Genomic DNA, 12,760 nt, shown 5'->3' with positions numbered 1-12,760 from the left:
TATGGAAAGGGTTACAGGAAATGGAGCACAAATGAGGGAATGTAAGGAAAGGGTTACAGGAAATGGAGCACAAATAATGGAATGTAAGGAAAGGGTTACAGGAAATGGAGCACAAATGAGGGAATGGAAGGAAAGGGTTACAAGAAATGGAGCACAAATGAGGGAATGGAAGGAAAGGGTTACAGGAAATGGAGCACAAATAATGGAATGGAAGGAAAGGGTTACAGGAAATGGAGCACAAATGAGGGAATGGAAGGAAAGGGTTACAGGAAATGGAGCACAAATGAGGGAATGGAAGGAAAGGGTTACAGGAAATGGAGCACAACTGAGGGAATGTAAGGAAAGGGTTACAGGAAATGGAGCACAACTGAGGGAATGGAAGGAAAGGGTTACAGGAAATGGAGCACAAATAATGGAATGGAAGGAAAGGGTTACAGGAAATGGAGCACAAATGAGGGAATGGAAGGAAAGGGTTACAGGAAATGGAGCACAAATGAGGGAATGGAAGGAAAGGCTTACAGGAAATGGAGCACAAATGAGGGAATGGAAGGAAAGGGTTACAGGAAATGGAGCACAACTGAGGGAATGTAAGGAAAGGGTTATAGGAAACAGTGCACAAATGAGAGAAATTAAGGAAAGGGTTACAGGAAACAGTGCACAAATGAGAGAAATTAAGGAAAGGGTTACAGGAAACAGTGCACAAATGAGGGAATTTAATGAAAGGGTTACAGGATATGGAGTACAAATGAGGGAATGTAAGGAAAGGGTTACAGGAAATGAAGCAGAAATGATGGAGTGGAAGAAAAGGGTTACAGGAAACAGTGCACAAATGAGGGAATGGAAGGAAAGGGTTACAGGAAATGAAGCAGAAATGATGGAGTGGAAGAAAAGGGTTACAGGAAACAGTGCACAAATGAGGTAATGTAAGGAAAGGGTTACAGGAAACAGCACAAATGAGGGAATGTAAGGAAAGGGTTACAGGAAATGGAGCACAAATAATGGAATGTAAAGAAAGGGTTACAGGAAATGGAGCACAAATGAGGGAATGGAAGGAAAGGGTTACAGGAAATGGAGCACAAATGAAGGAATGGAAGGAAAGGGTTACAGGAAATGGAGCACAAATGAGGGAATGGAAGGAAAGGGTTACAGGAAATGGAGCACAACTGAGGGAATGGAAGGAAAGGGTTACAGGAAATGGAGCACAAAGGAGGGAATGGAAGGAAAGGGTTACAGGAAATGGAGCACAAATGAGGGAATGGAAGGAAAGGGTTACAGGAAATGGAGCACAAATGAGGGAATGGAAAGAAAGGGTTACAGGAAATGGAGCACAAATGAGGGAATGGAAGGAAAGGGTTACAGGAAATGGAGCACAACTGAGGGAATGGAAGGAAAGGGTTACAGGAAATGGAGCACAAATGAGGGAATGGAAGGAAAGGGTTACAGGAAATGGAGCACAAATGAGGGAATGGAAGGAAAGGGTTACAGGAAATGGAGCACAACTGAGGGAATGGAAGGAAAGGGTTACAGGAAATGGAGCACAACTGAGGGAATGGAAGGAAAGGGTTACAGGAAATGGAGCACAACTGAGGGAATGGAAGGAAAGGGTTACAGGAAATGGAGCACAACTGAGGGAATGGAAGGAAAGGGTTACAAGAAATGGAGCACAACTGAGGGAATGGAAGGAAAGGGTTACAGGAAATGGAGCACAAATGAGGGAATGTAAGGAAACGGTAACAGGAAATGAAGCACAAATGAGGGAATGGAAGGAAAGGGTTACAGGAAATGGAGCACAAATGAGGGAATGTAAGGAAACGGTAACAGGAAATGGAGCACAACTGAGGGAATGGAAGGAAAGGGTTACAGGAAATGGAGCACAATGTTAGACTCCCTGTACCTTGTACTTGTTCCCATCAAATGGTGTCTCACCTTCTTTTTTACCCCCCCCCCCCCCAGCTGCATTGTTGGAACCAACAATTCTACCCCAGTCTGTTCCTGCATCGCCAGTTTCACAGGGAATGGAACGCACTGCTCAGGTAATTACACAATTACCCACAATTCCTGAAACTCATTCCTTCTTCTTAGAAACTTACCCCGATATTCATAAATGGCGCTAAGTTTGCCCAGGAGCAGTAACCCATAGCAACCAATAGAATGTTTGCTTTAAACAGGTGAATGATGATTGGTTGCTATGGGTTACTGCTCCTGGGCAAACTTTTTGACTTTTATTACTACTAAGTCTTAGTACTTTAGGGCTCATCCTGCTCTCGATTATTGGAGACATGTGGTCAGCCTGAGGCTCATACCATGGTACCGGCCCTGTCTGAGCTCCATCTCTAGTAACTGCACCTTGCTTACAGTGTCTGAACTCCATCTCTAGTAACTGCACCTTGCTCACACTGTCTGAGCTTCATCTCTAGTAACTGCACCATGCTCACACTGTCTGAACTCCATCTCTAGTAACTGCACCTTGCTCACACTGTCTGAACTCCATCTCTAGTAACTGCACCTTGCTCACACTGTCTGAGCTCCATCTCTAGTAACTGCACCATGCTCACACTGTCTGAGCTCCATCTCTAGTAACTGCACCTTGCTCACACTGTCTGAGCTTCATCTCTAGTAACTGCACATTGCTTACAGTGTCTGAGCTCCATCTCTAGTAACTGCACCATGCTCACACTGTCTGAGCTCCATCTCTAGTAACTGCACCTTGCTTACACTGTCTGAGCTCCATCTCTAGTAACTGCACATTGCTCACACTGTCTGAGCTCCATCTCTAGTAACTGCACATTGCTCACACTGTCTGAGCTCCATCTCTAGTAACTGCACCTTGCTCACACTGTCTGAGCTCCATCTCTAGTAACTGCACATTGCTTAGTGTCTGAGCTCCATCTCTAGTAACTGCACCATGCTCACACTGTCTGAGCTCCATCTCTAGTAACTGCACCTTGCTCACACTGTCTGAACTCCATCTCTAGTAACTGCACATTGCTCACACTGTCTGAGCTCCATCTCTAGTAACTGCACCTTGCTCACACTGTCTGAACTCCATCTCTAGTAACTGCACATTGCTCACACTGTCTGAGCTCCATCTCTAGTAACTGCACATTGCTCACACTGTCTGAGCTCCATCTCTAGTAACTGCACCTTGCTCACACTGTCTGAGCTCCATCTCTAGTAACTGCACATTGCTCACACTGTCTGAGCTCCATCTCTAGTAACTGCACCTTGCTCACACTGTCTGAGCTCCATCTCTAGTAACTGCACCTTGCTCACACTGTCTGAGCTCCATCTCTAGTAACTGCACATTGCTTAGTGTCTGAGCTCCATCTCTAGTAACTGCACCATGCTCACACTGTCTGAGCTCCATCTCTAGTAACTGCACCTTGCTCACACTGTCTGAACTCCATCTCTAGTAACTGCACATTGCTCACACTGTCTGAGCTCCATCTCTAGTAACTGCACATTGCTCACACTGAGCTCCATCTCTAATAACTGCACCTTGCTCACACTGTCTGAGCTCCATCTCTAGTAACTGCACATTGCTCACACTGTCTGAGCTCCATCTCTAGTAACTGCACATTGCTCACACTGTCTGAGCTCCATCTCTAGTAACTGCACATTGCTCACACTGTCTGAGCTCCATCTCTAGTAACTGCACATTGCTCACACTGTCTGAGCTCCATCTCTAGTAACTGCACATTGCTCACACTGTCTGAGCTCCATCTCTAGTAACTGCACCTTGCTTACAGTGTCTGAGCTCCATCTCTAGTAACTGCACATTGCTCACACTGTCTGAGCTCCATCTCTAGTAACTGCACCTTGCTTACAGTGTCTGAGCTCCATCTCTAGTAACTGCACCATGCTCACACTGTCTGAGCTCCATCTCTAGTAACTGCACCTTGCTTACAGTGTCTGAGCTCCATCTCTAGTAACTGCACATTGCTCACACTGTCTGAGCTCCATCTCTAGTAACTGCACATTGCTCACACTGTCTGAGCTCCATCTCTAGTAACTGCACCTTGCTCACACTGTCTGAGCTCCATCTCTAGTAACTGCACCTTGCTCACACTGTCTGAGCTCCATCTCTAGTAACTGCACCTTGCTTACACTGTCTGAGCTCCATCTCTAGTAACTGCACCTTGCTTACACTGTCTGAGCTCCATCTCTAGTAACTGCACCTTGCTCACACTGTCTGAGCTCCATCTCTAGTAACTGCACATTGCTCACACTGTCTGAGCTCCATCTCTAGTAACTGCACATTGCTCACACTGTCTGAGCTCCATCTCTAGTAACTGCACATTGCTCACACTGTCTGAGCTCCATCTCTAGTAACTGCACATTGCTCACACTGTCTGAGCTCCATCTCTAGTAACTGCACCTTGCTTACAGTGTCTGAGCTCCATCTCTAGTAACTGCACATTGCTCAAACTGTCTGAGCTCCATCTCTAGTAACTGCACCTTGCTTACAGTGTCTGAGCTCCATCTCTAGTAACTGCACATTGCTCACACTGTCTGAGCTCCATCTCTAGTAACTGCACATTGCTCACACTGTCTGAGCTCCATCTCTAGTAACTGCACCTTGCTCACACTGTCTGAGCTCCATCTTTAGTAACTGCACCTTGCTCACACTGTCTGAGCTCCATCTCTAGTAACTGCACATTGCTCACAGTGTCTGAGCTCCATCTCTAGTAACTGCACCTTGCTCACACTGTCTGAGCTCCATCTCTAGTAACTGCACCTTGCTCACACTGTCTGAGCTCCATCTCTAGTAACTGCACCTTGCTCACACTGTCTGAGCTCCATCTCTAGTAACTGCACCTTGCTCAAACTGTCTGAGCTCCATCTCTAGTAACTGCACCTTGCTTACAGTGTCTGAGCTCCATCTCTAGTAACTGCACCTTGCTCACACTGAGCTCCATCTCTAGTAACTGCACATTGCTCACACTGTCTGAGCTCCATCTCTAGTAACTGCACATTGCTCACACTGTCTGAGCTCCATCTCTAGTAACTGCACATTGCTCACACTGTCTGAGCTCCATCTCTAGTAACTGCACCTTGCTTACACTGTCTGAGCTCCATCTCTAGTAACTGCACCTTGCTCACACTGTCTGAGCTCCATCTCTAGTAACTGCACCTTGCTCACACTGTCTGAGCTCCATCTCTAGTAACTGCACCTTGCTCACACTGTCTGAGCTCCATCTCTAGTAACTGCACCTTGCTCACACTGTCTGAGCTCCATCTCTAGTAACTGCATCTTGCTCACACTGAACTCCATTTCTAGTAACTGCACCTTGCTCACACTGTCTGAGCTTCATCTCTAGTAACTGCACATTGCTTACAGTGTCTGAGCTCCATCTCTAGTAACTGCACATTGCTCACACTGTCTGAGCTCCATCTCTAGTAACTGCACATTGCTTACAGTGTCTGAGCTCCATCTCTAGTAACTGCACCATGCTCACACTGTCTGAGCTCCATCTCTAGTAACTGCACCTTGCTCACACTGTCTGAGCTCCATCTCTAGTAACTGCACCTTGCTTACAGTGTCTGAGCTCCATCTCTAGTAACTGCACCATGCTCACACTGTCTGAGCTCCATCTCTAGTAACTGCACCATGCTCACACTGTCTGAGCTCCATCTCTAGTAACTGCACCATGCTCACACTGTCTGAGCTCCATCTCTAGTAACTGCACCATGCTCACACTGTCTGAGCTCCATCTCTAGTAACTGCACCATGCTCACACTGTCTGAGCTCCATCTCTAGTAACTGCACCATGCTCACACTGTCTGAGCTCCATCTCTAGTAACTGCACCTTGCTCACACTGTCTGAGCTCCATCTCTAGTAACTGCACCTTGCTTACAGTGTCTGAGCTCCATCTCTAGTAACTGCACCATGCTCACACTGTCTGAGCTCCATCTCTAGTAACTGCACCATGCTCACACTGTCTGAGCTCCATCTCTAGTAACTGCACCTTGCTTACAGTGTCTGAGCTCCATCTCTAGTAACTGCACCATGCTCACACTGTCTGAGCTCCATCTCTAGTAACTGCACATTGCTCACACTGAGCTCCATCTCTAGTAACTGCACCTTGCTCACACTGTCTGAGCTCCATCTCTAGTAACTGCACATTGCTCACACTGTCTGAGCTCCATCTCTAGTAACTGCACATTGCTCACACTGTCTGAGCTCCATCTCTAGTAACTGCACATTGCTCACACTGTCTGAGCTCCATCTCTAGTAACTGCACATTGCTCACACTGTCTGAGCTCCATCTCTAGTAACTGCACATTGCTCACACTGTCTGAGCTCCATCTCTAGTAACTGCACCTTGCTTACAGTGTCTGAGCTCCATCTCTAGTAACTGCACATTGCTCACACTGTCTGAGCTCCATCTCTAGTAACTGCACCTTGCTTACAGTGTCTGAGCTCCATCTCTAGTAACTGCACCATGCTCACACTGTCTGAGCTCCATCTCTAGTAACTGCACCTTGCTTACAGTGTCTGAGCTCCATCTCTAGTAACTGCACATTGCTCACACTGTCTGAGCTCCATCTCTAGTAACTGCACATTGCTCACACTGTCTGAGCTCCATCTCTAGTAACTGCACCTTGCTCACACTGTCTGAGCTCCATCTCTAGTAACTGCACCTTGCTCACACTGTCTGAGCTCCATCTCTAGTAGCTGCACCTTGCTTACACTGTCTGAGCTCCATCTCTAGTAACTGCACCTTGCTTACACTGTCTGAGCTCCATCTCTAGTAACTGCACCTTGCTCACACTGTCTGAGCTCCATCTCTAGTAACTGCACATTGCTCACACTGTCTGAGCTCCATCTCTAGTAACTGCACATTGCTCACACTGTCTGAGCTCCATCTCTAGTAACTGCACATTGCTCACACTGTCTGAGCTCCATCTCTAGTAACTGCACATTGCTCACACTGTCTGAGCTCCATCTCTAGTAACTGCACCTTGCTTACAGTGTCTGAGCTCCATCTCTAGTAACTGCACATTGCTCAAACTGTCTGAGCTCCATCTCTAGTAACTGCACCTTGCTTACAGTGTCTGAGCTCCATCTCTAGTAACTGCACATTGCTCACACTGTCTGAGCTCCATCTCTAGTAACTGCACATTGCTCACACTGTCTGAGCTCCATCTCTAGTAACTGCACCTTGCTTACAGTGTCTGAGCTCCATCTCTAGTAACTGCACCATGCTCACACTGTCTGAGCTCCATCTCTAGTAACTGCACCATGCTCACACTGTCTGAGCTCCATCTCTAGTAACTGCACATTGCTCAAACTGTCTGAGCTCCATCTCTAGTAACTGCACCTTGCTTACAGTGTCTGAGCTCCATCTCTAGTAACTGCACCATGCTCACACTGTCTGAGCTCCATCTCTAGTAACTGCACATTGCTCACACTGAGCTCCATCTCTAGTAACTGCACCTTGCTCACACTGTCTGAGCTCCATCTCTAGTAACTGCACATTGCTTACACTGTCTGAGCTCCATCTCTAGTAACTGCACCTTGCTCACACTGTCTGAGCTCCATCTCTAGTAACTGCACCTTGCTCACACTGTCTGAGCTTCATCTCTAGTAACTGCACCTTGCTCACACTGTCTGAGCTCCATCTCTAGTAACTGCACCTTGCTCACACTGTCTGAGCTCCATCTCTAGTAACTGCACATTGCTCACAGTGTCTGAGCTCCATCTCTAGTAACTGCACCTTGCTCACACTGTCTGAGCTCCATCTCTAGTAACTGCACCTTGCTCACACTGTCTGAGCTCCATCTCTAGTAACTGCACCTTGCTCACACTGTCTGAGCTCCATCTCTAGTAACTGCACCTTGCTCAAACTGTCTGAGCTCCATCTCTAGTAACTGCACCTTGCTTACAGTGTCTGAGCTCCATCTCTAGTAACTGCACCTTGCTCACACTGAGCTCCATCTCTAGTAACTGCACATTGCTCACACTGTCTGAGCTCCATCTCTAGTAACTGCACCTTGCTCACACTGTCTGAGCTTCATCTCTAGTAACTGCACCTTGCTCACACTGTCTGAGCTCCATCTCTAGTAACTGCACCTTGCTCACACTGTCTGAGCTTCATCTCTAGTAACTGCACCTTGCTCACACTGTCTGAGCTCCATCTCTAGTAACTGCACATTGCTCACACTGTCTGAGCTCCATCTCTAGTAACTGCACCTTGCTTACAGTGTCTGAGCTCCATCTCTAGTAACTGCACCATGCTCACACTGTCTGAGCTCCATCTCTAGTAACTGCACCATGCTCACACTGTCTGAGCTCCATCTCTAGTAACTGCACATTGCTCAAACTGTCTGAGCTCCATCTCTAGTAACTGCACCTTGCTTACAGTGTCTGAGCTCCATCTCTAGTAACTGCACCATGCTCACACTGTCTGAGCTCCATCTCTAGTAACTGCACATTGCTCACACTGAGCTCCATCTCTAGTAACTGCACCTTGCTCACACTGTCTGAGCTCCATCTCTAGTAACTGCACATTGCTTACACTGTCTGAGCTCCATCTCTAGTAACTGCACCTTGCTCACACTGTCTGAGCTCCATCTCTAGTAACTGCACCTTGCTCACACTGTCTGAGCTTCATCTCTAGTAACTGCACCTTGCTCACACTGTCTGAGCTCCATCTCTAGTAACTGCACCTTGCTCACACTGTCTGAGCTCCATCTCTAGTAACTGCACATTGCTCACAGTGTCTGAGCTCCATCTCTAGTAACTGCACCTTGCTCACACTGTCTGAGCTCCATCTCTAGTAACTGCACCTTGCTCACACTGTCTGAGCTCCATCTCTAGTAACTGCACCTTGCTCACACTGTCTGAGCTCCATCTCTAGTAACTGCACCTTGCTCAAACTGTCTGAGCTCCATCTCTAGTAACTGCACCTTGCTTACAGTGTCTGAGCTCCATCTCTAGTAACTGCACCTTGCTCACACTGAGCTCCATCTCTAGTAACTGCACATTGCTCACACTGTCTGAGCTCCATCTCTAGTAACTGCACCTTGCTCACACTGTCTGAGCTTCATCTCTAGTAACTGCACCTTGCTCACACTGTCTGAGCTCCATCTCTAGTAACTGCACCTTGCTCACACTGTCTGAGCTTCATCTCTAGTAACTGCACCTTGCTCACACTGTCTGAGCTCCATCTCTAGTAACTGCACATTGCTCACACTGTCTGAGCTTCATCTCTAGTAACTGCACATTGCTTACAGTGTCTGAGCTCCATCTCTAGTAACATCACATTGCTCACACTGTCTGAGCTCCATCTCTAGTAACTGCACATTGCTTACAGTGTCTGAGCTCCATCTCTAGTAACTGCACCATGCTCACACTGTCTGAGCTCCATCTCTAGTAACTGCACCTTGCTCACACTGTCTGAGCTCCATCTCTAGTAACTGCACCTTGCTTACAGTGTCTGAGCTCCATCTCTAGTAACTGCACCATGCTCACACTGTCTGAGCTCCATCTCTAGTAACTGCACCATGCTCACACTGTCTGAGCTCCATCTCTAGTAACTGCACCATGCTCACACTGTCTGAGCTCCATCTCTAGTAACTGCACCATGCTCACACTGTCTGAGCTCCATCTCTAGTAACTGCACCATGCTCACACTGTCTGAGCTCCATCTCTAGTAACTGCACCATGCTCACACTGTCTGAGCTCCATCTCTAGTAACTGCACCTTGCTCACACTGTCTGAGCTCCATCTCTAGTAACTGCACCTTGCTTACAGTGTCTGAGCTCCATCTCTAGTAACTGCACATTGCTCACACTGTCTGAGCTCCATCTCTAGTAACTGCACCTTGCTCACACTGTCTGAGCTCCATCTCTAGTAACTGCACCTTGCTTACAGTGTCTGAGCTCCATCTCTAGTAACTGCACATTGCTCACACTGTCTGAGCTCCATCTCTAGTAACTGCACCTTGCTTACAGTGTCTGAGCTCCATCTCTAGTAACTGCACCATGCTCACACTGTCTGAGCTCCATCTCTAGTAACTGCACCTTGCTCACACTGTCTGAGCTCCATCTCTAGTAACTGCACCTTGCTTACAGTGTCTGAGCTCCATCTCTAGTAACTGCACCTTGCTTACAGTGTCTGAGCTCCATCTCTAGTAACTGCACCTTGCTTACAGTGTCTGAGCTCCATCTCTAGTAACTGCACCTTGCTTACAGTGTCTGAGCTCCATCTCTAGTAACTGCACATTGCTCACACTGTCTGAGCTCCATCTCTAGTAACTGCACCTTGCTTACAGTGTCTGAGCTCCATCTCTAGTAACTGCACCATGCTCACACTGTCTGAGCTCCATCTCTAGTAACTGCACCTTGCTCACACTGTCTGAGCTCCATCTCTAGTAACTGCACCTTGCTTACAGTGTCTGAGCTCCATCTCTAGTAACTGCACCTTGCTTACAGTGTCTGAGCTCCATCTCTAGTAACTGCACCTTGCTTACAGTGTCTGAGCTCCATCTCTAGTAACTGCACCTTGCTTACAGTGTCTGAGCTCTATCTCTAGTAACTGCACCTTGCTTACAGTGTCTGAGCTCCATCTCTAGTAACTGCACCTTGCTTACAGTGTCTGAGCTCCATCTCTAGTAACTGCACCTTGCTTACAGTGTCTGAGCTCCATCTCTAGTAACTGCACCTTGCTTACAGTGTCTGAGCTCCATCTCTAGTAACTGCACCTTGCTCACACTGTATGAGCTCCATCTCTAGTAACTGCACCTTGCTCACACTGTCTGAGCTCCATCTCTAGTAACTGCACCTTGCTTACAGTGTCTGAGCTCCATCTCTAGTAACTGCACCTTGCTCACACTGTATGAGCTCCATCTCTAGTAACTGCACCTTGCTCACACTGTATGAGCTCCATCTCTAGTAACTGCACCTTGCTCACACTGTCTGAGCTCCATCTCTAGTAACTGCACCTTGCTTACAGTGTCTGAGCTCCATCTCTAGTAACTGCACCTTGCTTACAGTGTCTGAGCTCCATCTCTAGTAACTGCACCTTGCTTACCATGTCTGAGTTGGGGGCACAGCAGGGCTACATTCTCAGCAGGAAGGGCAGAAGCGAGGCTGAGGCTAGTGGCTGTGGCTATGAGCCAGTCTGGAATGGGGCAATTACTGTATTGTTAGGCATTTTATTTGGTTCTGTAATGTAAACTGTTCTGCCTTTTCTGCCCAACTTGGTGCCAGTCTGAGTATGGGCTGAAAAGGGGCTGGTGGGGGGCTATTGGGGCAGAGGTGGGGGGCTTTTGGGGCAGAGGTGGTAGTGTCAGGAAAGGGGCATCAACACTGACACTGCCCATGTTACTTTTCTGCTCCCAGAAATCAATGTTTGTGATATAAACAATGGCGGCTGCTCCCCATACGCCAACTGCACGCGGGTTATACCCGGGGTGGCGCAGTGCACTTGCCTGGACGGCTACAATGGAGATGGGAGGGTCTGTCTCGGTGAGTAACGAATAGGCAGCGGCTAAGATTCATATTTCTCTTTCTACTGCTCAACTGATGGCAAAAGGCTGTGCCCCCTGGCAGAATAGAGCCCAGTTCTCTGCCCTAACATAGGGCAGAATTTCTGTTTTACATTTAGGTACCCAGGTTGCTTTACCCCACCGGGCTGCCAATAAGCCACTGCCAAACTGCAAAGGGGCAACAACATCAGCCCTTCTTTGGGCTCTGTCCCTTCTGTCTAATAGAGGGAAGGACAGAGTGTCACTAACTTACAAAGTGGGTGGGACTGGAACACTCTCATGGAGGCTGTCAGGGGGAGGAACAGGAAGTCACTAACTTACAAAGTGGGTGGGACTGGAACACTCTCATGGAGGCTGTCAGGGGGAGGAACAGGAAGTCACTAACTTACAAAGTGGGTGGGACTGGAACACTCTCATGGAGGCTGTCAGGGGGAGGAACAGGAAGTCACTAACTCATAAAGTGGGTGGGACTGGGACACTCTCATGGAGGCTGTCAGGGGGAGGAACAGGAAGTCACTAACTCATAAAGTGGGTGGGACTGGGACACTCTCATGGAGGCTGTCAGGGGGAGGAACAGGAAGTCACTAACTCACAAAGTGGGTGGGACTGGGACACTCTCATGGAGGCTGTCAGGGGGAGGAACAGGAAGTCACTAACTCACAAAGTGGGTGGGACTGGAACACTCTAATGGAGGCTGTCAGGGGCGGAACAGGAAGTCACTAACTCACAAAGTGGGTGGGATTCAAACACTCTCATGGAGGCTGTCAGGGGGAGGAGCAGGAAGTCACTAACTCATAAAGTGGGTGGGACTGGAACACTCTCATGGAGGCTGTCAGGGGGAGGAACAGGAAGTCACTAACTCATAAAGTGGGTGGGACTGGAACACTCTCATGGAGGCTGTCGGGGCGGAACAGGAAGTCACTAACTCACAAAGTGGGTGGGACTGGAACACTCTAATGGAGGCTGTCAGGGCGAGGAACAGGAAATCACTAACTCACAAAGTGGGTGGGACTGGAACACTCTAATGGAGGCTGTCAGGGGCGGAACAGGAAGTCACTCACAAAGTGGGTGGGACTGGGACACTCTCATGGAGGCTGTCAGGGGCGGAACAGGAAGTCACTCACAAAGTGGGTGGGACTGGAACACTCTAATGGAGGCTGTCAGGGGGAGGAACAGGAAGTCACTAACTCATAAAGTGGGTGGGACTGGAACACTCTAATGGAGGCTGCCAGGGGCGGAACAGGAAGTCACTAACTCACAAAGT

The 12,760-nt window shown here is 48.1% G+C and overlaps 1 protein-coding gene across 1 annotated transcript in view; it reads left to right on the top strand.

Moving 5' to 3' along the window:
* The window catches only part of stab1 (stabilin 1), a 153,678-nt gene that overhangs the window by 103,822 nt on the left and 37,096 nt on the right, over positions 1-12,760 (top strand). The window contains 2 exon segments of the mRNA XM_031901368.1: positions 1,954-2,033; positions 11,351-11,476. Of these exon segments, the coding sequence (XP_031757228.1) occupies positions 1,954-2,033; positions 11,351-11,476 (206 nt within the window).

The sequence above is a fragment of the Xenopus tropicalis genome, chromosome 4 (genome assembly GCF_000004195.4).
Source record: "Xenopus tropicalis strain Nigerian chromosome 4, UCB_Xtro_10.0, whole genome shotgun sequence".
In the NCBI taxonomy this organism is placed as follows: Eukaryota; Metazoa; Chordata; class Amphibia; order Anura; family Pipidae; genus Xenopus; species Xenopus tropicalis.
Note: the sequence above shows the minus strand (reverse complement) of the source record. Positions and strands in the feature narration are given on the sequence as shown.